Source organism: Carlito syrichta, unplaced genomic scaffold (genome assembly GCF_000164805.1).
Source record: "Carlito syrichta isolate Samal-C Ts95f unplaced genomic scaffold, Tarsius_syrichta-2.0.1 Scaffold305170, whole genome shotgun sequence".
NCBI classification, from domain to species: domain Eukaryota; kingdom Metazoa; phylum Chordata; class Mammalia; order Primates; family Tarsiidae; genus Carlito; species Carlito syrichta.
Window position 1 is genome coordinate 699,548 of NW_007249266.1, and position 23,390 is coordinate 722,937.

Below are 23,390 nucleotides of genomic sequence, written 5' to 3' on the forward strand. Positions count from 1 at the left end.
GAATTTTTTCTTATACAGATACTTACGCATCTCTGCTGCTAAAACCCTGGAAGGTTCTCTCGGGCCTTTTTCTAGTCAATATCCCTGGCCCCCACTGAGATAATCACTGTTCGACTTCAGAGGCATTTTCTTGCCATTGGCTTTTATTGGAAACTGTAGAAGATTTTTGTTCTAACAGCATAAGATCAAGAAGGGACAATAATACTAGCTGCCACTTACAGAGGCTTCCTTTGGGCCACATGCTGTAAAGATGAGGGTTTTGTGACTGTTTTATGCAGGTTTTCCTTAAGGATCTAGGCAGAGTGTTTCTGTACCCTCCCCAAGGAGGCCGTTTTTGTGTTAAACTTCTTCAGGGCAGAAGGTGTTAATCTGAGTTCTACCCTCCCCAGCACAATTAAACATCTCCCCCTTGTTGGGGCCCTCGGGAGAGGGAGGAAGCAGCTGGATGCTGTCACCAGCATCGCAGGGGGCCTCCACGCTGGAAACTGTTGTAAGTCCCATTGAGACTCCCACAACCCACTGTTTGCCTTGGTTTCCAGTCCTTTCTTCACTGTCATGGAGAGTCCTGGACCCTTTCCAAACCTCTACATTCCTCCAGGCATGATGGCCTGAACTTGACTGGACAACTTGGCCCCAGAAGAGCCAGAAGTCTTGTCTACCATTCTGGGGAAAGAAAGTTAAGAGGCTGACCCATCCATAAATCAAAGCATGGCCTGAGGTCATGATTCAGAACAGAGAGGAGGCCGTGGCCTGGTGGCAGCACAACACACGATGCTCTTTGGGGCGTCCAGCCTAGAGCCAGAGTTTGCTCTTATGAAAATATTTTCTTTCCCCAAGGAAGGATAACCTCCGTGTGGCTGAGAACTTGTTTCCAGAGGGGCAAGACAAAGGGTTCTGTATGACTGCAGATCAGTATCAAGAAGGGGCCATCTCTGGGTACAGGAACAGCAGTGAGGACCACAAGGAAGATTTAGCAAAGAGAGCCAAGAAGGCAGAACTGGGGCCTTGGTGGCTAATGATACTGTGGAGAGTCCCACTGAATGAATTGTATGCAGAGCTATTTTTCTTCTGTTTCACATAGTTACTGTATCATCCCTTCAGTAAGACACTCTACCTGGGTACTGGAGAAAGAGGGGGCATCTCACAGCATCCACTTTCATTCTGCCTTTTTTTTTTTTTGGCTAGTTGTGGTCAAAAATATAAAACAGGACAGGCTCGGTGGCTCAGCCTGTAATCCCAGCACTTTGGGAGACCGAGGTGAGTGGATTGCCTGAGCCCAGGGGTTCGAGACCAGCCCAGGCAACTTGGCGAGACCGTGTCTCTACAATAAGCAAAAAATTAGCTGGGCATGGTAGTGCATGCCTGTAGTTCTGGCTACTTGGAAGGCTGAGGTGGAAGGATCGCCAGAGCCTGGCAGGTCAACGCTTGGGTAGCTGTGAGTGTGCCACTGCACTCCAGCCTGGGCAACAGAGTGACACTCCAACTCAAAAAAAAAAAAAAACATATATATATACATATATATTTATAACATAGATTTACCATCCTCATCATTTTTAAGTGTGTAGTGTTGATAACTCTATGCACATTGTTGTGCAACAGATCTCTAAAAATTTATCTTACAAAACTGAAGCTTTGCATCCATTGAAGGACAATTCTTTCATCCCTGGACACCACCATTCTACTTCTGTTTCTAAGAGTTTGACTACTTTAGATCTCATGTAAGTGGAATCATGCAGTGCTTGTCCTTTTATGACAAGCTTATTTCATTTAGCATGACATTCTCAAGCTTCATCCATGTTGTAGGATATGACAGGCTTTCCTTCTTTTTTTTCTTAAGGCTGAATATTTCTTTTTTTTTTTTTTTTGAGTTGGAGTCTCACTCCGTTGCCCAGACTGGAGTGCAGTGGCACACTTCCGGCTACCGCAGCCTCGACCTGCTGGGCTCCAGCAATCCTTCCGCCTCAGCCTTCCAAGTAGCTGGAACCATAGGTGTGCGCTACCACGCCCAGCTAATTTTTTTATTTATTGTAGAGATGAGGTCTTGCCAGGTTGCACAGGCGGGTCTCGAACCCACGGGCTCAGGCAATCCACTCACCTCAGCCTCCCAAAGCGCGGGATTACAGGCTGAGCCACCGAGCCCGGCTAAGGTTGAATATTTCATTGTGTGTTTCTATCACATTTCCTTGATCCATTATGAACGTTTAGGTTGCTTCTATCTCTTGGCTGTTGTGAATAATGCTGCTGTACGCATGTGCTTAGACATGTCTCTTTAAGATCCTGTTTTCAGTTCTTTTGGGTTTATACCCAGAAGTGGGATTACTAGATCATATGGTAATTCTATTTTTCCTCCTTACCATTTCCAGAGTGGCTTTACCATTTTACATTTCCACCAACAGTAGTGTGCCGGGTCTTCAGTTGCTCCACATGCTCGCCAATTTGTTTTCTGTTTGTTTTTTTTTTAATAGTGGCCAGCCTAGTGAGTGTGAGGTGATATCTTATTGTGATGTTGGTTCACGTTTCTCTGATGATTAGTGATGTTGAGTGTTTTTTCATCTTCTTCCTGGCCATTTTCTTCTCTGAAGAAAATTTTAAGCCCTTTGCACATTTTATTTATTTGTTTGTTTGTTTATTTATAGTTAGGGTCTCACTTTGTTGCCAAGGCTGGAAGTGGGGTGACTTTTTTGAAAGTGTTTAAGGCTCACCACAGCCTTAAACTCCTGGGCTCAAGCGATCCTCCAGTGTCAGCTTCCCGAGTAACTGGGATTATAGGTGCACTCCACCTCCACCATACCTGGCTAATTTTTTGATTTTTTTGGTGGAGATGCAGTCTCACTAGGCTGGTCTTGAACTCCTTTGCCTGTTATTAAATTGGATTGTTAGTTTGGTTTTTGTTGCTCATGGCTTTTTGCACATATGCCATCTTGCTACAAGAGGCTGGTCCTTAGTTCCACCTGTCCCTGTCCCCCTCTGTCATTGGCCCTCCTCTTTTCTCCCCAATTTAGGTTCTGGCTCCGTTATGAAGTTGTTATGGACCATCTGGAAAGAAGCAGAGCATATTTTGTGTCATTAGGAGCTCGGCATCATATTGTTTCCTTAGAGTGTGTATATAAATCATTTTGTGGGTGTAGTCTTCTTTCATGGAAGCTGCTTGGGGACAGAGATCAAATCTTTCACTCACCTTCACTCTCAGTGCCTGGAGGACATCTCTCTAAGGAATGGTGTCTGAAAGTATGCTTGAATAATATAGGGACCGACTGTCAATGTTAAAATAATTAGAAGCCAAGTTTGTTGCCATCTTTCCTTTGTGGCTGATTCTAAGTGGTAGATGGCAGAACCAGCAAAATGCGGTAAAATGTCCCTTGGAAATGACAGGCAAAAACAAGGTAGAGCAAAGCCGTATTTACATTTTGGAGGCCCCAGATTCGTTTCCTTTTCCCTTAATGTCTCAATTCTGCCTGTCAGAGGTTTCTGGGAGGGAAGTATTTATTTTTAAATTAAAATAGGAAGGATGTGTGTTGCCCAGACACATTTTAAGAACTTAGGAGATTCCTGGGACTGTAGGCATGAGACCCTTGTCTCCAAGGAGTGTAATATTGGATTCGAAGGTTAGGCTTGAAAAGGGAGCAGTGGGGTGACTTTTTTGAAAGTGGCATCTGGTGCTGATTTCAATGCAAAGAACAGATGGAGAATTCAAAAGCTCTGACAGGGAGTGAAGTATCTCAGTGAAAATTGCATTATCTGGACCATGGACCCAACGACCAGCTCTGGCAAGAGCCAGGCTGTCAGGCTAGCCTGGCAGGTTGACCTTGGATCAGTGTCTGCCAGCCTCTTTCATGGGCATGGTGGTACCTTCCAGATTTTCTCCAGAGAACAAATGATACAGAGTGTATACATAGTGTCAAGATTAGAAGCAAGCCCCTTCCCTTCCCACGCTCTCACCCTGAACTCCCAGTGTGCAGACGGCATTTTAAGAAATAGGGAGAAAAAAATCACTTCTCAAAATAACCACTGAAAAACTAGCATAGGCACTAACTGCTTCCCTCAGACCTTGGAGGTCAACTCAAGAGTGTTCAAGTGTGATATCTCTGCTTTTCACTAGAGTTGCCAAGGCTCAGACAATATATGATTTCATCTTCTAGGTTCTTTCTGGGTGGAAGCAGTGTTCTTTCATTCTATCTCACTGTCATTTTCTTTCTAAACATCAAGGCCGTTCCTATCTGTTCACCATTTCCTGTATATCCATTGTTTTCAAAGCCACAGAGTACATTTTTGCATTTGCTCTGTTGCTCTGCTTCCTGATTTTTTTTTTTTTTTTTTTTGAGTTGGAGTCTCACTCTGTAGCCCAGGTTGGAGGGCAGTGGCACACTCACAGCCACTCCAGCGTTGACCTACTGAGCTCTAACGATCCTTTCACCTCAGCCTTCCAAGTAGCTGGAACTACAGGCACGTGCTACCATGTCCGACTAATTTTTGATTTATTGTAGAGATGAGGACTTGCTAAGTTGTCCAGGCTAGTCTCGAACCTACAGGCTCAGGCAGTCCACTCACCTTGGCCTCCCGAAGTGCTGGGATTACAGGCTGAGCCACTGAGTCCAGCCTCCTGATGTTTTTAAGTGAGCTTTTCATTGAGGTATAACACACATGCAGAACAGTGCACAAACATCAGTGTACACACCAGTGAATTTTTGTGAGGTGAACATCCTCAGAACAACATTCCCAGCACCCAGATGCTTCTTTCCGGTGCTTCCCTGGCCACTCCCTCCTCCCTTGGTCAGGGAGCTTCTTTGGGGGAGTCTTGTGGCGTCCCAGCACATTCTCATCTTGCTCCCTACCATGCACTGTTCTCAGCAGCCCAGCCTTGGCCGTAACTGTGCGCCGTTGGCCTGGAAGCATGATAAAGGCTTTGGCAATCTCTATATGGCAGGTGCGTGGGCAGCAGCAGGGGTGGGCTGGAGGCTCACAGGCCTTCGTGGCTGATCTACCTGGAGTGACTGGGAATGCTGCACCTCCCCCCAAAGGATGTGGTTTCCATACTACGACAAAGGCCTTTGAAATAAACTGTTCATTTTCTTTCCTCTTTTCTTCCTTTGGGAGGAAAAACAATCTGTATAACTTGAAATATGTCAGATTATAGCCGGGCTTGGTGGCTCAGCCTGTAACCCGTGCCTTGGGAGGCTGAGGTGAGTGAATTGCCTGAGCCCGCGGGTTTGAGACCCACCTAGGCAACTTGGTGAGACCTCATCTCTACAATAAATCAAAAAATTAGCCGGGCGTGGTAGCACGCGCCTGTAGTTCCAGCTACTTGGAAGGCTGAGGCAGAAGGATCACCGGAGCCCAGCAGGTCGAGGCTGTGGTGGCCAGGAGCGGCCACTGCACTCCAGTCTGGGTGACAGAGTGAGACTCCAAATCAAAAAAAAAAGAAATATGTCAGATTTTAAGATGTGGGGTACTGCTAGGCTCCTCTGCCCCCTTTTTATGTGATTGTTTGAAACCTGAGTTTGAGTGAGTCTTGCTGTTTCCAGAGAATGCTTTCCTTCTGTCTTCTTTCTTGCTCTGCTTCCACCCCTGCCTCACAGCAGAACTCATTTGGAGAGATTGATGGAGATACTAGTGCTTTGGAGACTGAGTCTAGGAATTGTTTTTTTTAAGTAGGGATCAGATTGACATATTTGTATATACAGTGGTAATCAGGGCTAAACACAGTCTTTTCTTTCTATAATTTATATTCAGAGACACTTTTCATTATTTTCCTACATGATTTCTGCCTTTGGCACCCTGACCTCTGACTTCCCAGAATGCTTTAATTCTAGTTTAGTTTTGTGTGAAGTGCAATATTTGGATTTTCTAGGAATTCTTCTGGATCACCCCTTAAAGAGTTCATGGCACTTAGAAAATTAGGAGACAAGCTAGACATTAAATGCAGCAAGGCCTTCCTTCTAAACATCAGCATGCAGCTGGCAGTCAGACAGCACTGTGACAAATATCCACCTCTTTTTACAAAACTTCCTCCAATCCAGAAATATGAAAAAATATGGTCAGCCCTTGAAGCCAAGGGCTTTGCTGAGTCCAGAAAGTAAAATGTAACTAACATGATGATTGTAAGTAGTAAGTAATAATGATAGTAAGTGATTCAAGTTTGTAAGTCATCAGAATTGAATCAGAACTTATTAAAAAATTACCAGTTACTTTGCAGTATGGGGTGATTATCTGCTTAGTGACATATTTTAATAGTTCCTTGCTCCAGAGCATTTCAGTCTATTCAGAAACCTGATGTTAGCATAAAACTATATCAAGTGGAAGGAATGAAGATGGTTTGCAGTAGAAGGAATAACAATAGATTGTTTCCTGCAGTTTAATGTCATAGGACAAGAGACAGAGTGTGGGCAAGCTCAGGTTTCGAGTCTTTCTGAGCATGTCCGCTTTTGCTTTTGAGCAGAGAGTGGCCTTGAGTAGGCCCTGGTGGCAGTTGGCTTGAAGGATAAAGAACAGAGAGCTTAGGAGGCAGTGATCATATTGTAGAATGACCTCAGGGGGAAACGGGCCTGAGAGCCCACTCACCCACTCGGTGACCTTGGGCATCCTTTCCACCCCAGAGTGGTTATTTCTGGTGTCCTAGGACCTGTGGGAAGCACTATAAGGACAGTAAATAGCTACCAGGCCTGTCCCAAGGGGTGGGCTTTGATGGTTTCTTAGGCAGGAATTAGAAGTTTTAAGATGGAAAATGCTTTATAGAGAGATAAGGAAGACTCAGGATCCATGGATTTCAGTCCTGTTTAAGATCTGCCATGTAGGCAAAGCATCCTCCTCTGATACTTGGCATTCTCATGCAGAAAATGCGAATTTTAAGAATGCCTCTGTTTTCTTTCTAGGATTGCAGAAGAGGTCAAAGGTAGACTAAAAACGCTGAGTGTTGTAACTTATAGAAATGGTGTGGAGATGGCTGTGAGGCAGGGCAGTTCTGCCAACAGATGCTGGCAGACACAGCCGCTCTCAAAAGCTGGGCAAAGGGTTTGTCCATCCTGGCAGCCTCTTCTCCTCACACACGACAAACTCTCACCCACCCCAGAACCCTTCCTCTATGCGAACTGCCCCTCAGGTCTCCCTCCAGCCACTCCCTCACTTCCTAAAGGCTTTCCTCAGAGAGGCTTTCCCTGACTGGCCTGTCAAAACCAGCTACTCCCTGGCACCAGGGAACGTTCTGGTGAGATGGAAATATTCTGTGTTTTGCTAGGGGCTTGATGCCATGTGTATGCACATTTGTCAAAGCTCATTCAGTGGTACGTGTGAGAACTGTGCATCTTGCTGCGTGAAAATTTACATATAAAAAAATCTATACACATTTACTTCTAGATAACGAGATGTACACTGCAGTGTTTCTGTAGATGAAAACACAGTTGCATACTGACCCTTCTTCCTGTACTCCCCACATCTGGCCGTTCTGGAGGCTGTTAGTTCTACCTCCAGCGTGTATCCCGAAGCCACCCCCTTTGCCCATCACCTCTGCCCTCTCCTGGCCCAGGCCAGCCTCATCTTCCACCTAGATGTGCATTTGCAGTCTTGCCCACCTGCAGTCTCCATATGGCAGCCGGACTATTTTTCCAGACCGAACGTCGAATCATACCTCTCACCTGCGCAAGACTCTCCACCAGCTTCCTGTGGCATGTCTGCCGAAGTCACAGTCGTTTCCATTGTCCCCTGTGGCCTGACCCCTGGCCCCTGTCTGACCTTACTTCCCTCTCACCAGAGTCACTCCAGACCGGCCCCACCAGGCTCCTTTCTTTCTCTTGAACCTCTGAGCCTTTCCCACTTTGCGTCCTTTGCACCTGATATTCCATCCTCCTGACTCTCTTCCCACATGCTCATGGTAAGCTTTAGGCCTTCCCTGACCTCTGGTGGAAATTGTCCTTCCTCCTCCCAGATTCTCTATTCTGTCACACTGTTTCATTCCTTCCCAGTGCTCAGCATTAGCTACAATCCTCATGTGTTGTTGTGATTGTTGATTGCCTGTCTTCTCACACTAAATTCCCAGGGGCTCATTCTTGTTCTTGCAGTTTTCTGATGCCTGGAACAGTGCCTGGTATGAAGGTGTGGCTTCCTGGCCCCTCTGCTTCTCTCTCTTCCCATAGAAAGAACCTCCTGGCACTACTAGTGCTCTGCTTTGTGACCTTTTTGGGGCCGACTTTCCTGCTCTCAATCTCTCTCTGTCCCATTAGGCCTGTGCCCATCGCTGGAAGAACATCTACTATGAAACAGATCACATCCTGCCCCATGGATTCTGCTACATCATCCCGTCCAACCTCCAGGCCAAAGGCAGGACGCTGATCCCTTGCTATGAAGGTAAGCATGAATCGATTCCTCCCTCGGCCCCCACCTGCCTCATGCTCTCAACACTCACCTCTCTCTACACTACCACCTGAACATCCCCCCTAGCTTTCCACATGCTGACTAGGGAGCAGCACTGTTTGCCCCAGATGGCCTCTGCCACAGAGCCCACAGTGCTGACCTAGCTTTATGAAGTCTCAGAGTCTGAAATTCACCAAGTCTCAGCCAAGTGATCAGGCAAAGCCCTTGGCTTCCTGCCGCTGTCAGATGCTGGGTGGCCTTGGGAAACTTACTTTCTCTCTCTGGACCTCAGTTTTCTCGTCTGAAAGTGCAGGGCTTGGCCCAGATGATCTCTACGGCCGCATGTACCTCCCAGTCAGGCATTAGGCTCCCACACAGCTCCTGGCCGCACTGTGGACCAATGTGCTGAGACGGAGGAAGAGAAGACCCAGGGTTTGAAAGGCAGCAGCTGGACAGAAACTTAGCACCCCCAAACTCTCAACATTTCTGACACCCAAGGTCTGACTCTCCTTCTCAAGTGGTTCAGGAGCCCAGGCAGATGCTGGAGAACTGCATCCCTTTAAGAGCTCCTCACCAACGGGCATTTGTAATCTTGGAATGACAACGTATGTCTCAGGCTTCCTGCTCAGAACCTTCAATGCCTGGGCATCCAGGACAATTGAGTTGATCATTATTTAGTCCAGTTGAATCTGAGCTTTCAGCATTTGGAAAATACTGTAAATTTCTTCAGTTGATAGCTTGTGCTCTCAGGTTTTCTTAGCCTAATTTTGAGTGAGCTGGAATCTGCTCCCTGTCTGAATGCTGGACTGTTTATTGCTTAATTCTTTCCCCCTAACTTATGTGTTTGGACAAAAGTCTCACTGGCTTGTGCCCACGGTGTCTTTGGGCCTCCCTGAGTTTTCCCAGGTTTCAAATTTTGTGGCCACCAAAGAGGGCTCTGAGAAATGCTGTCTGGACACTAGGACCTTCCAGGGCCCTTCTGGGGACTCAGGTGTCCCGAGCAGGATGCTCTGTAAAGTGGCTCCACAGGAGAGAACCAGCAGGGTCCTGCAGGAAGCATATACCCTCTCCTTCTGTGAGAGTGAGCTTTTTTTCATTTTTTTTCTTTCTTTTCTGTATCAGCATTTGATCAGCTATGGCTGGGTCATGTAGGGAAGTCAAGCTCTGGCCCTATTTATATCTGTATCGTCCCAGACAGAAGAAAAACAAGCCTCATCTTAAAAATAGATAAAAATATAATCAATCAAGACAGGAAGGATAGTTAGTTTCAGATATACAAATAACGTGTCAAGACTGTTCCCACTGCCCTAGCCTATTCTTCCTTTTACCCCAGGAAGAAAAGGGAAGAGCCCCTGGGACAGCTGGTTGGATAGCTCAGCAGGCTGGGAGGAAGTGAGGGACTCAGTGGGGGTGACAGAGGTGGTGATTATTGAACCCACACTAGTTATATGATGGGATCATTGCCGTCATTTTCCCAGATGACATGTTGTGACCTAGGGACACATTGCTGACCCTGATGATCCCTCTGCATACCTCATAAGCTTTTGCAGTCCTCTGAAGAGGGAGTCCTCTGAATGGGCAGTCCTCTGAAGAGGGAGGTGGAGCCAAATGTCCATGTGTACATGTGTTTATCATGGCTGATTATTATTATTATCATTATCATTTTTGAGTGAGGGTCTCACTCTGCCGCCCAGGCTGGAGTGCAGTGACACGATCATAATGATCATGGCTCACGGCAGCCGCAACCTCCTGGGCTCAGGTGATCCATCTCAGCATCCCAAGTAGCTGGGACTATAGGCATGTGCCACTACACCCGGCTAATTAAAAAAATTTGTTTTGTTAGAAACGAAGTTTTGTTATGTTGCCCAGGCTGGTCTCAAACTCCTGGGAACAAGCAACCCTGCTGCCTCGGCCTCCCAAAGTGTTGGAATTATAGGTGTTATAGCCTCTGCACCTGGTTCTCAGTATTTTTTTTAATTAAGCAGTTGTGGGGTCATCAGTAAGCTGGTGTTGGTCTGGAGACTTTACTTATATCATTTAATCTTCACAGATCCCCTGATAAATAGTTTTTTTCCCCCCACTTGACTTTGACTACAAGTAGTTTATTTGGGAAGTTATTCTAGAAGACACCAGTGTGGGAGTAGAGAAGTGAGGAGGGCAAGGGAAAGCAGCACATTAGGATGTGCTACCCAGCAAGTTATCACCATGGGCCACTGAGGCACAGTCTCTGTGGGGACTGCTGGAGTCCAGTGTGGAATGCACACACAAGAGTTATCTTGCCTTAGGGGTGAGGGTCTTCATTACCTGGCATCCTGTCTTGCTCTGTGTGGGCTGGAAAAGCCCCCAGCACAGGGATGGGAGTGGGTGGCCGTTGGCAGTCCGGCTGCATCACAGAAATGGGGAAGGGTTGCGGGGGAGAGGGTGGGCTGGCTTCTGTGTTGCCATTCTCTTGTTGCAGAGGAGGAAGCTGAGACTCAGCAAGTAAATTGCCCACGGTCCCTCAAACAGTACGTGGTAGAGCTGGCTTTTGAATTTGACATTTGTTTGACTCAGCAAACCATTTTGTGTCCTGGTAGTTAATGGTAATTTATGCTAGTTTGCGCTTTGGAGTTTTTAACTTAAATGAGAATTAAATAAAAGCCAGTCAGCAACCCTCACAAAACAAGAAAGGGTGACTGTTTGAACCATCTCAAAGATGTAATCACGAGGTGAGGGGAATGTGACTGTTTTGGATGTCAGTGCTCTCAAATCAGGCTCTGCCTGTTTTCTCCTTCCTCTCCACTGGTGGTTCTGATGTGATGCCTGGCAGGGCCGTGCAAGCTCATGGGAGCAGCAGCAGCCAGGTGGCAGGTTCTGTTCAAGTCTGCTCCTTGTGCTTTCATTCACATGAGAATGTGTGAGCCCAAGCCGACACCTTACCAGGCATCCAGTGTTTCTCCTCACCCCTTTGGCAGCTTCTGGCCGTGCAGCATGTCCCACATAGCTCTCTGATCACAGGACAGATCTGAACTGAACCTGCAGCCAGACCCTGACTAGATCAGCTAACCCCAGATAGTCTGTAGTTGGATCAGGGAGTAATAAATGTTCATTATTGTTGCTATGGAGATTTTGTGGTTGTTAATGCAGTAATAGCTGACTGGTATAGGGCTGGTCTCCAGAACCTAGATTTCTCATGCCGCAGTGGCTGTGGGATGGACTCAGGCCTCCTAGATCATGCTTTACTTTGTTTGTTCTTGGACTTCATGATGGCCAAATGGAGCCAATGAAGAGGTAAGGACAATGGTTATGCCCCTTCCCAATCCTCTTTCCCCATGGGCATATACAATTTTATCTGCTAACTCATTCATTGACCCAGGGTGGAGTAAGGGGTAGGGCTGGCATGTGGAGTATTGGGGTATAAGAGAAGTTCCTTAGAAAAATGAGAGATGAAGCAACACATTTCTGTAGTTCTTGGCTCTGTAAGAGGAGAGAGGCAGCAAATGCTCAGACTTCTCTAGAAGACAGGACTGACAGAAGTCGGGGTGGGGAGAGGCAGGCCACAGCTAGAGAGTTTTTGCCTGTGCTCTGTTGGCTTTAGGAATCTCCAGCACCCTGTTTTGTGGTCTAAACTAAATCTACTTTGGCTTTTCAGGCAACCATTATTTTCTCTTAATGTGGAAAAACTCAGTGATGCAAGGTCTTCATTCCAAATGGGGGATCACATTGTGATTAAGGACAACAGAAGGATTATGGAGTTTGACAGGACCTGTCAGACATCACCTAGACCAGCCTCCTATCTTTAGTGAGGTCCAGAGAGGTGGTGTGGTTTGTCCAAGCCCGAAATTTTCTTTCCAGTCTGTTACTCGTATGCCGCACAATGGAGTGACAAAGTAGCATGGTGGCTAAAACACAGACTCTGGACCGAGACTGCCAGAATTCAAGTCCTGGCTCTGAGCTCAGGTCACTTCCCATTATTAGTAGTGTGGTCTCAGAGGAGTTATTTATCTTCTCTGTGCTTTACCTACCTCAAGGGGTTGTGAAGAAGACTGAATTAATACTTCTAAGTTCTTAGAACTTTGGCACATACATATATATGCTAATATACTATATACTAAACATATATATAATAATATAACATGTTATATGATAATATACTACATGCTGAGCAAGTGTGTGTTAATCACTTGGGGTGACCGACTTTGTACCGGGAATAGAGTCCACTTACTCTTACGTACTTGTTAGGTACCAGATAGACAAAACCCAAGTGTCACAGTTGCCGCTATCAAGAAGCTCCCTGTCTACAGGGGAAAAGAGAGAGGAAACATGGTATTTTAAAAGCAGGAGGGCTGTGTGGGGAGAGAATTCCCTGCCAGTATGGAAACTGTTGGTACCTCTCCCCATGGGCTCAAACTGCATCCAGGTGCTTGGTGGCATTAAGGCAGGGTTATTTCATTTTACAGCAGAAGAAACTGAAACCTGCTTAAAGTCTGCAGGCTGTTGAGGCCATGGGAGAGAGGGGTGGTGGAAAACCACTGTTGGTCATGGTGGTGAACCCAGGACAGGGGAGGAGGGGACAACTGCCTCTGGATGCAATTCCTATAAACCAGTGGTAAGATGGTGAAAGGGGCCATGGGAAGCTTGGTTGAGGTGGGCTCTGCCACACTCCTGCCTCTGTGGCCTCAGACCAGTGACTTGGCCCCTCAGTGGGAGTGGACGCTGGAGTACTTCCCCTGTATCTGCCTCTTTGGGTTATTGGGAAGCGCTCATGAGAAAACTCAGGTGAAAGTGCTCAGCAAGACCACCCATTGTTCTGTAATTGTGGCCTTGCTGTGGGGTTGCCATGAGGGCCAGCTGTGCTCTCTTTAGAATGTTGGAAGCTTGGTTTGGTTGAGGAAGCCCTCTAAATGTGTGGGCACCTTTCCAAAATGTCTTGAGCTTTTGGATTCTTAAAAAAATTGGTCTTTGGTTTGGCACAAGGACATTTTTCTCATGGCTTCTCAGGTGCTTCCTGTTTCTGGTTGGATGGGAAGAGCTGCCAGAATATCCTGTTGGAACCGGGAAATATAGAGGAAATGGGAAACAAAAATGAATTCAGGGCATACAGTAAACTCATGGAGCATGTCCTTCAGTCCATTTAGTTTGTGTTTAGTGCAAGAACAGCATCATTACTCCTATATGTTGTTTGGCTTTATCAGAATGCATGAGAAACGAGAAGCTTTGGTGGGGACACATGGGGAAAATTTTTTGTAAATTAAGAGCAAGCTCTATAAAACGTTAGTTACTGTTGTTGTTTTTTTTTTTTGAGTTAGAGTCTCACTCTGTCGCCCAGACTGGAGTGCAGTGGCCGCTTGCAGCCACCGCAGCCTCGACCTGCTGGGCTCCGGTGATCCTTCCGCCTCAGCCTTCCAAGTAGCCGGAATTACAGGCATGCGATACCATGCCCAGCTGATTTTTTGATTTATTGTAGAGATGAGATCTCGCTGCCCAGGCGGGTCTCGAACCTGCGGGTTCAGGCAATCCACTCACCTCAGCCTCCCAAAGGCGCGGGATTACAGGCTGAGCCACCGAGCCCGGCTTCGTTAGTTACTGTTAACCAAGCTGTGATATTTTAGGACTCCCAAAAGTTAACCCAGGGCACATGATAAAATCAAGTACAGAGATTTCTTTCATCCTTTGCCCTTGAGCCCACTGAGGCAAGAGGCTGGATCTTAGCAGGAGTGAGGCTGTAAACAAATCATCTTTTTATTGTGATAGAAAAACCTCATGAATATGGAATAATTTGGGAACGGCATGGAAAATTAGCAAAAAGTGTTCAAGATAAAAGACTAATTAAGAAATGCAAGGAGCAATTAGGGTGCCATTGTATATTCGATCTAACTTTCAGAATCACTTATTCCTATGATTGAACCTACGTGTTCCTACTTTTGGATTTGGTGTCCTTGAGCCCCAGTACCAGCTTCTCTAAATTGGGGAGATTAATACCTATGTGAGAGGAATTTGAGGTATGTAAAGTGCCTAACCTAGGTCAGAGTGAATGCCCCCATACCTTTCAATTAGAATATGTGAATTTCCTAATTAACTTTCAAGTAATAAAATGACATTCTTAAATGTTCTCAGAAGGTGTCTAACAGATTCTGCTTTAGTGAATAGATAATGGAAGGTAGAAAAAATGATTTTAATAGCTCTTGACAAGGTTCTGTTCTTTTAAATACTGTTGAAGAGATCATATTTGCACAATTTATTTGCTTGGTAAGCTCTCCTTCCCTCTTTTTGTAGATGATCTAAAGTTTAACTCATTCATGCCATGTTTAAATGTTCTTAAATGTGGAATTTTTGCTGTCTGAATTTATCAAATTTTACTGTGCTTTAAAACTGCCCCATTGATTCCAAAGATTTCTGTACCACTCTATTATCAGGGAATGGTTGGCCTTTTGTTTCTAATGTGTTGTTACATTTCTTGGAACAGTGATTTTTTTTTTTAAGGGAAGGCAATAGGTCACTCATTCAAATATGAAGATATATTTTTTCCCCCTCCTAATGTTAAAGGTTGTTGTTCCATAGGGGATAAGATTCAATCAAGAGCCATTTATAAATGAAAAGCAATTGGGATTTAGTTGTGTTTTGTTTTTGTTTTGTTTTGTAGAGAACCATAAAAGGCTAAGTTGATCCACTTACAAATTCAAGAACAAGCCTCATAAATTTTTATTAAATAAAGACCTCTACATTTACATAGGATTTTGTGGTTTCCAAGGAGTTTTTATAAACATTATCTCATTTAAGTAAATATAGCAAATTTTTAAAAAAGAGGATACAGTTCTGCATTATGGTCAGTTAAAGTGGAGGGGTATTTTGAGGGGAAGAAAGGGAGGGGTGGCCCAAGGGGACAGCCAGGGCTGAAAGGATGGGGGCCAGAGGTCTCCGATAGTGACTCTCTGGGGATTTCCAGCCTTGAATTGGAGCCAGTAATATTTATCTTGGGCAAAAATATATTCTATACTTTAAATGTGTTTCCATGTATTGCATAAATTGTTGACTACTTATACTGTGTCTTCTAATATTTTCCTTACAGATGTCCAAATTCTATGATTGTCTTCTAAAATTGTACATCTATGTGATGGGTATCTTGGATTTTGTCCCTCTTCAGAGAAACTAACAGATTCAGATTCACCTAACATTTATTGAGTGCCTCTAGGGTACCAGGGATTCTGCTAGGTACTTAATATTTATGATCTTAGTGGGTGAATAATAATTATCATTCTGGGTTGAGTATTCTAATCCCTATTATACAGATGAGAAAACTAGGCTAAGGAGGTCTGATGAAGGTCACAGGCTTGTTGGGCGGGGGAGGGGGGGCGCGCTGGCTTTTAAGTTTGTAGTAGATTTCTTTTTAGCTACCTGTTCTGTCGGGATTTTTGTTTTATTTGTGGTTCCTAGGGTACCGTGGCACATTGTAGAGAAAAATCTCCTTTTGTGTGTGTGTGTGTGTGTGTGTGTGTGTGTGTGTGTGTGTGTGTGTGTGTGTGTCAGAGTCTCACTCTTTTGCCCAGGCTGAAGTGCAGTGGCATGCTCACGGCCACCCCAGCATTGGCCTGCTGGGCTCTGGCGATCCTTCCACCTCAGCCTTCCAAGTAGCCGGAAGGTGCACACTACCATGCCTGGCTAATTTTTTTGATTTATTGTAGAGACAAGGTCTTGCCAAGTTGCCTGGGGTGATCTTGAACCCATGGGCTCAGGCAATCCTCTCGCCTCGGCCTCCCAAAGTGCTGGGATTATAGGCTGAGCCACTGAACCCGGCCTCCTTTTTTATTAATGACATAAGTTTAGGATACTACACTGTAAACTTTTAAAGTTACAGTTTTATAATTGTTGACACAGTCTATAGACAAATTCCAGCAGGTATAGAGGATAGCAGTGGACCTTTAGCCTGATAACACATAACTAGGAGGCCGATTTTTCTAGTCTGGAGTCTCCTTTTACTTGAAACATTTGGTTTTAATATCTGGACAGCAGTTTGACTGTCCATGTTTTAGCATCAGTCATTTCATGAATCTTTTAGCTTGGGTTGCAGAATTGAATTTTACTCAGTTCTAAGCTGGAGTTCTTACTGAAATTTGACTGTCCTAAGTTCAGGGTCATTTTTTTTGAGGGTTGAAACATGATACAACCTATAGTAAGTTGAACATCCATATATTCAGTATTCTGTGCCTATAGAGGCGTTTGCCTCTGCTTCTGAAGTGGTGAGTTGGCAAATGGGTAGCTAGGTTCTGGGTAGACGGAACTGTTTAAAAATTACAAAACTTTTTTTTGTAATTTAAAAAATTATTATAAAAATAGCTAATATAAAATTCACCATCTGAACAAATTTGAAGCATACAGCTTAGTGTTATTAAGTATATTCAGAGTGTTGTATGACCGTCACCACCATCATCTCCAGAGTAAAGTCATCCCAAAGTAAAACTCTGAACCCATGAAACAATAACTTCCCATCCTCTGCTTATCCCTGCCCCTGGCAACCACCGTTCTACTTTCTGTCTCTATGAGTTAGACTACTTTAGCTACCTCATATAAGTGGAATCATACAGTATGTGTCCTTTTGTGACTGACTAGTTTCACTTAGTATAATCCTTAAGGTGTATTTATTTTATAGCCTGTTTCAGAATTTCCTTCCTTTTAAAAGTTGAGTAATAGTCCATTGTATGTACACACACACACACGCACATACATACACACACACACACAGATCCATCTTACTTATACATTCATCTGATGATGGAAAATATTTTGATGTATGAAGGATGAGAATGTTGTCACTGGAAATGTGCTTTATGAAGTATCCTGGTGTGGCAGAAGTAGATTGGAAGTCAGGAACTCTGCTCTTTAGTCCTAATTCTGAGGTCGATTTGCTGTGTAGCTTTAAATAAACCACTTGCTCTCTCTGAGCAATACTGTTCCCCCTCACCTGTAAAATGGATAGACTTATTAGACATTCTCTAAAGATGTTTTTTTCCCCCCACCTTTTTTTTTTTTTGAGTCAGGGTCTCATTCTGTCACCCAGGCTGAAGTGCAGTGGCATGGTCACAGCTCACTGCAGCCTCAACCTCCTGGGCTAAAGTCCTCCTTCCGCCTCAGCCTCCCAAGTAGCTGGGACTACAGGTGTGTGTCACCTCACCTGGCTTTTTTTTGTGTGTGTGTAGAGATGAAGTCTCACTGTGTTGCCCAGGCTGTTCTCAGACTCCTGAGCTAGAGCAGCCCTCCCATCTAAGCCTCCCATAGTGCTGGTATTACAGGTGTAAGCCACTGGGTCTGGCTCTTTTCCTTTTTAAAATATTTTTGTCTCACTTAGAAGTCTAAGTTTCTGGCTTTATGCAACTTGCTTTTAATGCTTACCGTAGTTTAATCATCAGTTTTTTGTTTTTGTTTTTTTTGAGTTGGAGTCTCACTCTGTCACCTAGACTGGAGTGCAGTGGCCGTTCCCGGCCACCGCAGCCTCGACCTGCTGGGCTCTGGCGATTCTTCCGCCTCAGCCTTCCAAGTAGCTGGAACTACAGGCGCGCGCTACCCACGCCCGGCTCATTTTTGATTTATTGTAGAGATGAGGTCTCGCCTGCCCCAGGTGGGTCTCGAACCCGCGGGCTCAGGCAGTCCACTCACCTCAGCCTCCCAAAGGCGTGGGATTACAGGCTGAGCCACCGAGCCTGGCTAATCATCAGTTATTTTAATGAAATATTCTCCCTTCCTCTTTAGCCTAGCTATTTGGTTCATTACCTTTTCTTTTTTTGTTTATGCAGTGGTTCCTCATAAACTGAGGGTAGTTTTGTTCTCTCTTCATTTTTTGTGTATTTAATGCTATTTTCATTCCTAGAGATCTGTTGCCCAAGTGCATTGCTTTCTAGGCTGTTGTGAAACTATCAGTTACTTAGATTTGTCACTCCCTGGTGAAATTTAGAGATAATTGTTTTTGGTATTTTTTTCATGTTATATTCTCAGTGCTTTTTTTATTTTAAAGATGTGGCGTACAATTCAGGATTAGACATAATGGTCATCAAACAGGTGAAGTTTGGTTCTCCCATTGATCCACACTTTGCCTAGTTTGGGATCAGGTACTCCTACTGATGTTATGTGCCACTCCCCCACCCTGCAGTGTCCAGCTACTGCCAATCCCTTTCTTGTAGTATTATGATAAATGTTCAGGATCCACTTATGATTGGGAACACGTGGCACTCAGTTCTTTGTTTGTGTGATAGATCACTAAGTATTATAGACTCTAAATCCATCAAAGTTGCTGTGAAGTCCATAATTTTGTTCTTCTTTATGGCTGTATAATATTCCATTGTGTATATGTACTACATTTTAAAAAATCCGTTCCACTTTTGATGGGCAGCATGGTTGGTTCCATGTTTTTGCTATTGTGAATAGTGCTGCAATAAACATTGCATGTTCAGGTATCTTTTTTGTAGAATGATTTGAGTTCCTCAGGGATATTCCCTGAAGGGGGATTGCTGGGTCATATGGAAGGTCAATTTTTAGATCTTTTAGAAATTGCCACACGGTTTTCCACAGAGGTTGTACTAATTTATGCTCGCAACAGCAGTGTAGAAGTGTTCCCTTTTCTTTGTATCTTCTCTAGCGTCTGTTGTTTTTTGTTATTAATGATGGCCATCCCCAATGGAGTTAGGTGATATCTCATTGTGGTTTTGATTTGCATGAAAATTTAGAGGTAATTTAAGACTGGAAAGCTGTTTTTTCCTCGTGATATTTTATTTCATAGCCAAGCTAAGGAACTGTGGAAAAATAATTTTAAAATTGATGTGTTAAAAAGACTAACTTTAAAAGACCAAGCTTTCTCAAATGGGTAATAGGAAGAGACATTATCAGGAAAAATATATGCTACACTGTATGTACATCTTGCTTATTTCATGGGATGGTTTTTATCCCAGTGCTTTGGAAAAGGTACAGGAAGTAACCCCACCCTATCAGTGGTCTTGAATGAATTAAAATTCATTAGTATAGGCTCCATGCATTGAATTGCAGATTGTGAACATTTGGAAACCAGTATTTTTTTCCTCTCTGAATTGCCTTCTGTTTAGACAGGGTTTAATAAAACCAGCAGCTAAACCAAGGAAAATACTACCATTTTTAGAATAGGGGAGCCATAGGACGTAATGAATAAAAGTGTGTAATGAAGCCCAAGTAATTCAAACCCATTCGTGGTAGGAAGAGTTCTCCAACTCAGTTCCAGCTCCTGCAAGTGATTTCTAGGTCTTTTGTTCCACCCCATCTTTTGTGTCTCCGATTCAGCTTCCCCAAATTTTAGAGTTAGGTTTGTTACAGTGTCTGCGAGCTGCTATCATGCAGAGACTGCTGCTTCTTGGAGGTGGATAAGTATTTTGTTCCATAGCAGAGAGAGAGCTAGCATACCATAGACCTTTGCAGGGCCACATCCTTGGCGGCATTTGCAGACTGAGTGGACGTGCCCAGAAGCAGCCAATGGCTGGCTGGGGCCCCGGCCTTTGTGTTTGGGCAGGAAAAGTTCTTCCTGGGAACGGGAGACTGGAGGTCACCCCCACCCCCTCCTGAGTCCCTCTGCCCTGCACTTCCTGCACTTTTCAATGGAGGGAGGGTATGTGACCCAGCCGTCCTAGGGATGCTATGTACAGGGCAACCCCCTGTCTCTTTCTGCACCTACCTCCCTTCCCATAGCTTTGTGGTACAGGCTGCCTGGCTGCCTCTGGTCTAGGCAAGCAAAATAAAGTTTGATTTTTAATCAAGTTGTTTTGAATATGCTAGAATAACCCTCTGTATGAACCTTGTAGGGAAGAGAGGCCTGTAGATGGACATTTGGAAGATGGATTGGGGAGAAACCTCAATGGCTCCCCTTTTTTTTATTTAAGAAGGAATCAGTTTAAAATAATAGTGGTGTCTCACAGAAGTAGCACTCAAGAGAGTGAAAACCATGGAAGTATGCTTGTGGCTCAGTGTCTGGTGTGTCTGATCAGTGTCTCTTGGGAAAGCACCTAAAGCCAGGGCTTGAGGGTCACAGCAGCACCCTGACGTGTCAGTTTATCCTCTGTATCATGTTCACTTTACAAAGTACTGTCTTAGATCCTTTCTCACGTAATCAGGATTAGTGAATAGCCACTAGGCCAACACAGTGTGCTGGCCGTTTTTTTTTTTTTTTTTTTGATAAAGAGGAGCAGATTGGTTAGGCAAAAAACCTGGGTTTCAGGCTGCCATGGCTCATATAGTGGTTCTGCATCTCAAGAGGTGGTTGATCAGAAATAGCATTGAAATGTTTCTGTGAAGCCTACTTCCATCAGTTCTTCAGAGGATTTGACTTCTGGAAGAAGAGTGCTTTGCCTAAGGAGGGCAGGACTTGAACACAGGCATAGCGACTTCATGTTCCCACAGCCTCACAGGCCTGGGCCTCCTGGGGTGGGCTGCCCCACCTGTGGCTGAGTGACTCTTCTCAGGTCTCAAGGACAGGCCATGAAGGGTCATGCTGGGGCTGGACAGGGATTGAAGAACTGCATCGGAATGCTCTGTCCAGCTTCTCCTGAGGCTCAAGAGGAGATAGATTTGCTTAAGGTAGAATTAGCCCATCTTAGGTTAGGAAAGCCCAGAATAGTTTATTCTGTGAGTCCTTGTCTCACTCTCATCACCCCTACCACCATCCTTTGGCCTCTGGGCTTAGTGGCAGCACCAGGTCTAGATTCCAGGTACCTGGAACATGACTCCTCTTCAGGCAGGGCTGTGATGGAGGTCAGGGAGCCTGACAGGTCAGAAGAGAAAAGGGCAGGGCTGGAAGGGGGGACAAAAGTCCACACGGGAGCAGGCTGGGGAGTTCAGGACTGTGCCTGTTTCTCAGATCTTTGCACGGAGCCGCATGCCTGTACATGGGCCTGTGACACACCATCAGTAAGGTGCCAGGCTGATGTCGGGGATGCTGAAAGGAATAAACTTATCTTTGCATTGAATGACTTTGTGATGAGAAGAGAGTATCATTTAACCTTTATCCACAGGGTCACCTGGATGGAAATACATGGGAGGAGGTGGTCTGAAAGACTGAAATGTGAAACTGTCTAATCTAGTAGTAATAGTTGGGCCTTCCCAGATTAGCGTTGCCATGCCCCATGGCTGCCCTCCAAAGTATGTGGATTAGGACTGGATCCCATTCCATTTGAGGGGGTTAAATACAGAATCACAGAAGTGTCTAGGGGGCTGGAGCCTGACCCCCTCTCTAATGGGGTCTTGTGGATCATCGGAACCAGTCAGGGACCCCATGTGGTTTGATTCCTTGCCCTAGAGCATCCTGAGAAGACAGGTTGGATTTCAGGGTTTCAGAAACATCAAGCTTCTGTGTGTGCCTCAGACCTCTGATGAGGCATTCCCAATGTGAGGAGGCAAACACTGGCCTCGAAATGGTGCCTCATGCTGGCTGAGGCAGGGATGCCGTGAAGGGATTCTCCTTGTCGGCCTTTAGCCTGCACCAGGAGTGGGGCACTCCCAGCTCCCAAGAAGGCTGTGACCACCTCAGAGACCCTGGATCTTACTCCCAGCACAGTTTAGAGAAGAGGCTGAGGAGGGCCCTGAAGTTCTTGTGTCTACCTTTTTTTTGTGTCCTTATCACAAAGAGACCTTGAAGCTGCCTTAAAAGATGAAAGATTCCCACATAATTCTTATATGAGATAGAGCTGGTGTGCCCTGCACTATAGTTTCGTTCAGCTCTTGGGATCTGAATTTTCTTTGTATGTTTCACTTTTTTTAAGAGTCACAATTGGTTGTTTTGCCTGCAGAGTCAGCGGGGTGGATGTGCTTTTTGCCAGACTTTTTGGATTTAATACGAAACTGTTTGTTTAGGTTGGGACATTTTGAATCTTTTTGCTATTGTGATATTTGATGTAGGATTTATTATCAGCTTGTAGTATTTCTTGCCATTATGCAATTCAATTCAGGATTTGTTCATTACTTTGCAAAAGTCTCACTCCCAGCCCTAGTGCAAGGTTTTACAGGGAACAAGCAAATTCTGTTTTTGTCGCTGGGTTGCTTTCTGACAGGCCTAGGAATCTTCCTTATAATAACAGGACAAGATGGGAGGAACTGATTTCGCCTTGAGTGGAAGAGGAGTAACTCAATTGACATTCTGTTGTAATTTAGCAGTCGGTTAATGACCACTTACTGGAAAATGTTACTAGGCTCTGTGGTGAGTGTTGTTAGAAACTGAATTATCCTGTGTATTCCCCCAGGGCTCTTTCCCCCTTGGTCTGGAGTAGACACTCTGAGCTGCAGGAAGTGGCACTGTGTTGCAATCATAGTTTCATTGTTCCTTTGTATTATTTATTTTGTGTTTCAAAAATAATCATCTTGCTTTTAATGGTACCAGAGACTTGCTAAGAGCCCAGGGGTTGGTGCAGGGGTCACTGGGTTATTTGCTGGGAAGTCCTGGCCTAAGGGTGCACAGGCATAGCCTGTGAGATGGTGTCCGACAATGTCATCTTCACACGTGATTAATTTGAGTCACTTTGAACGTCTCTCCACCTCTTTGTCTACTCATGAAATAATTTCAGACAGCCAGTCACTTCCCTGGGTCATTTTGCAAACCTTTTGATAGGCCACAGAGGTGAAAGAATGTGTTTCCAGTTCAAGCTCGGGTAGAATTCTGACTTTGCCATTTACTAGCTGTGTGACCTTAGGCAATTCACTCCATCTCTCTGAACCTCAGAATTCTTACCTGTTCACAAATGGGGATAATGTGTTCCCAGGGATGATGAAGGATCAATGAAATGATGTGAATGGAGACAGCAAACACAGTGCCTGGGACACGCTAAACATTCCTCAGAAGTGTTCTTCCTCTCTTCCTTGCCAGCTTGAAATGAGGACTGTAGCAACACAATGTCCCCATTTGTTGGGTGGGAGTGTTGGGGACTGAAGGAATGGTGGAGCAGAAGAGCTTATTTTTATTTTTTTATTTTTTAATTTTGAGTTGGAGTCTCACTCTGTCGCCCAGACTGGAGTGCAGTGGCCGCTCCCGGCCACCGCAGCCTCGACCTGCCGGGCTCCGGCGATCCTCT

The 23,390-nt window shown here is 45.0% G+C and overlaps 1 protein-coding gene across 1 annotated transcript in view; it reads left to right on the top strand.

Annotated features, from left to right (window-relative positions):
• ITGA9 (integrin subunit alpha 9) overlaps positions 1-23,390 on the top strand; it is a gene marked incomplete at its 3' end in the record, with an annotated part of 153,788 nt that overhangs the window by 22,853 nt on the left and 107,545 nt on the right. The window contains exon 5 of the mRNA XM_008061272.1: positions 8,214-8,337. Coding sequence (XP_008059463.1) covers positions 8,214-8,337 — 124 coding nt within the window. The remainder of the gene's footprint in view (positions 1-8,213; positions 8,338-23,390) is intronic.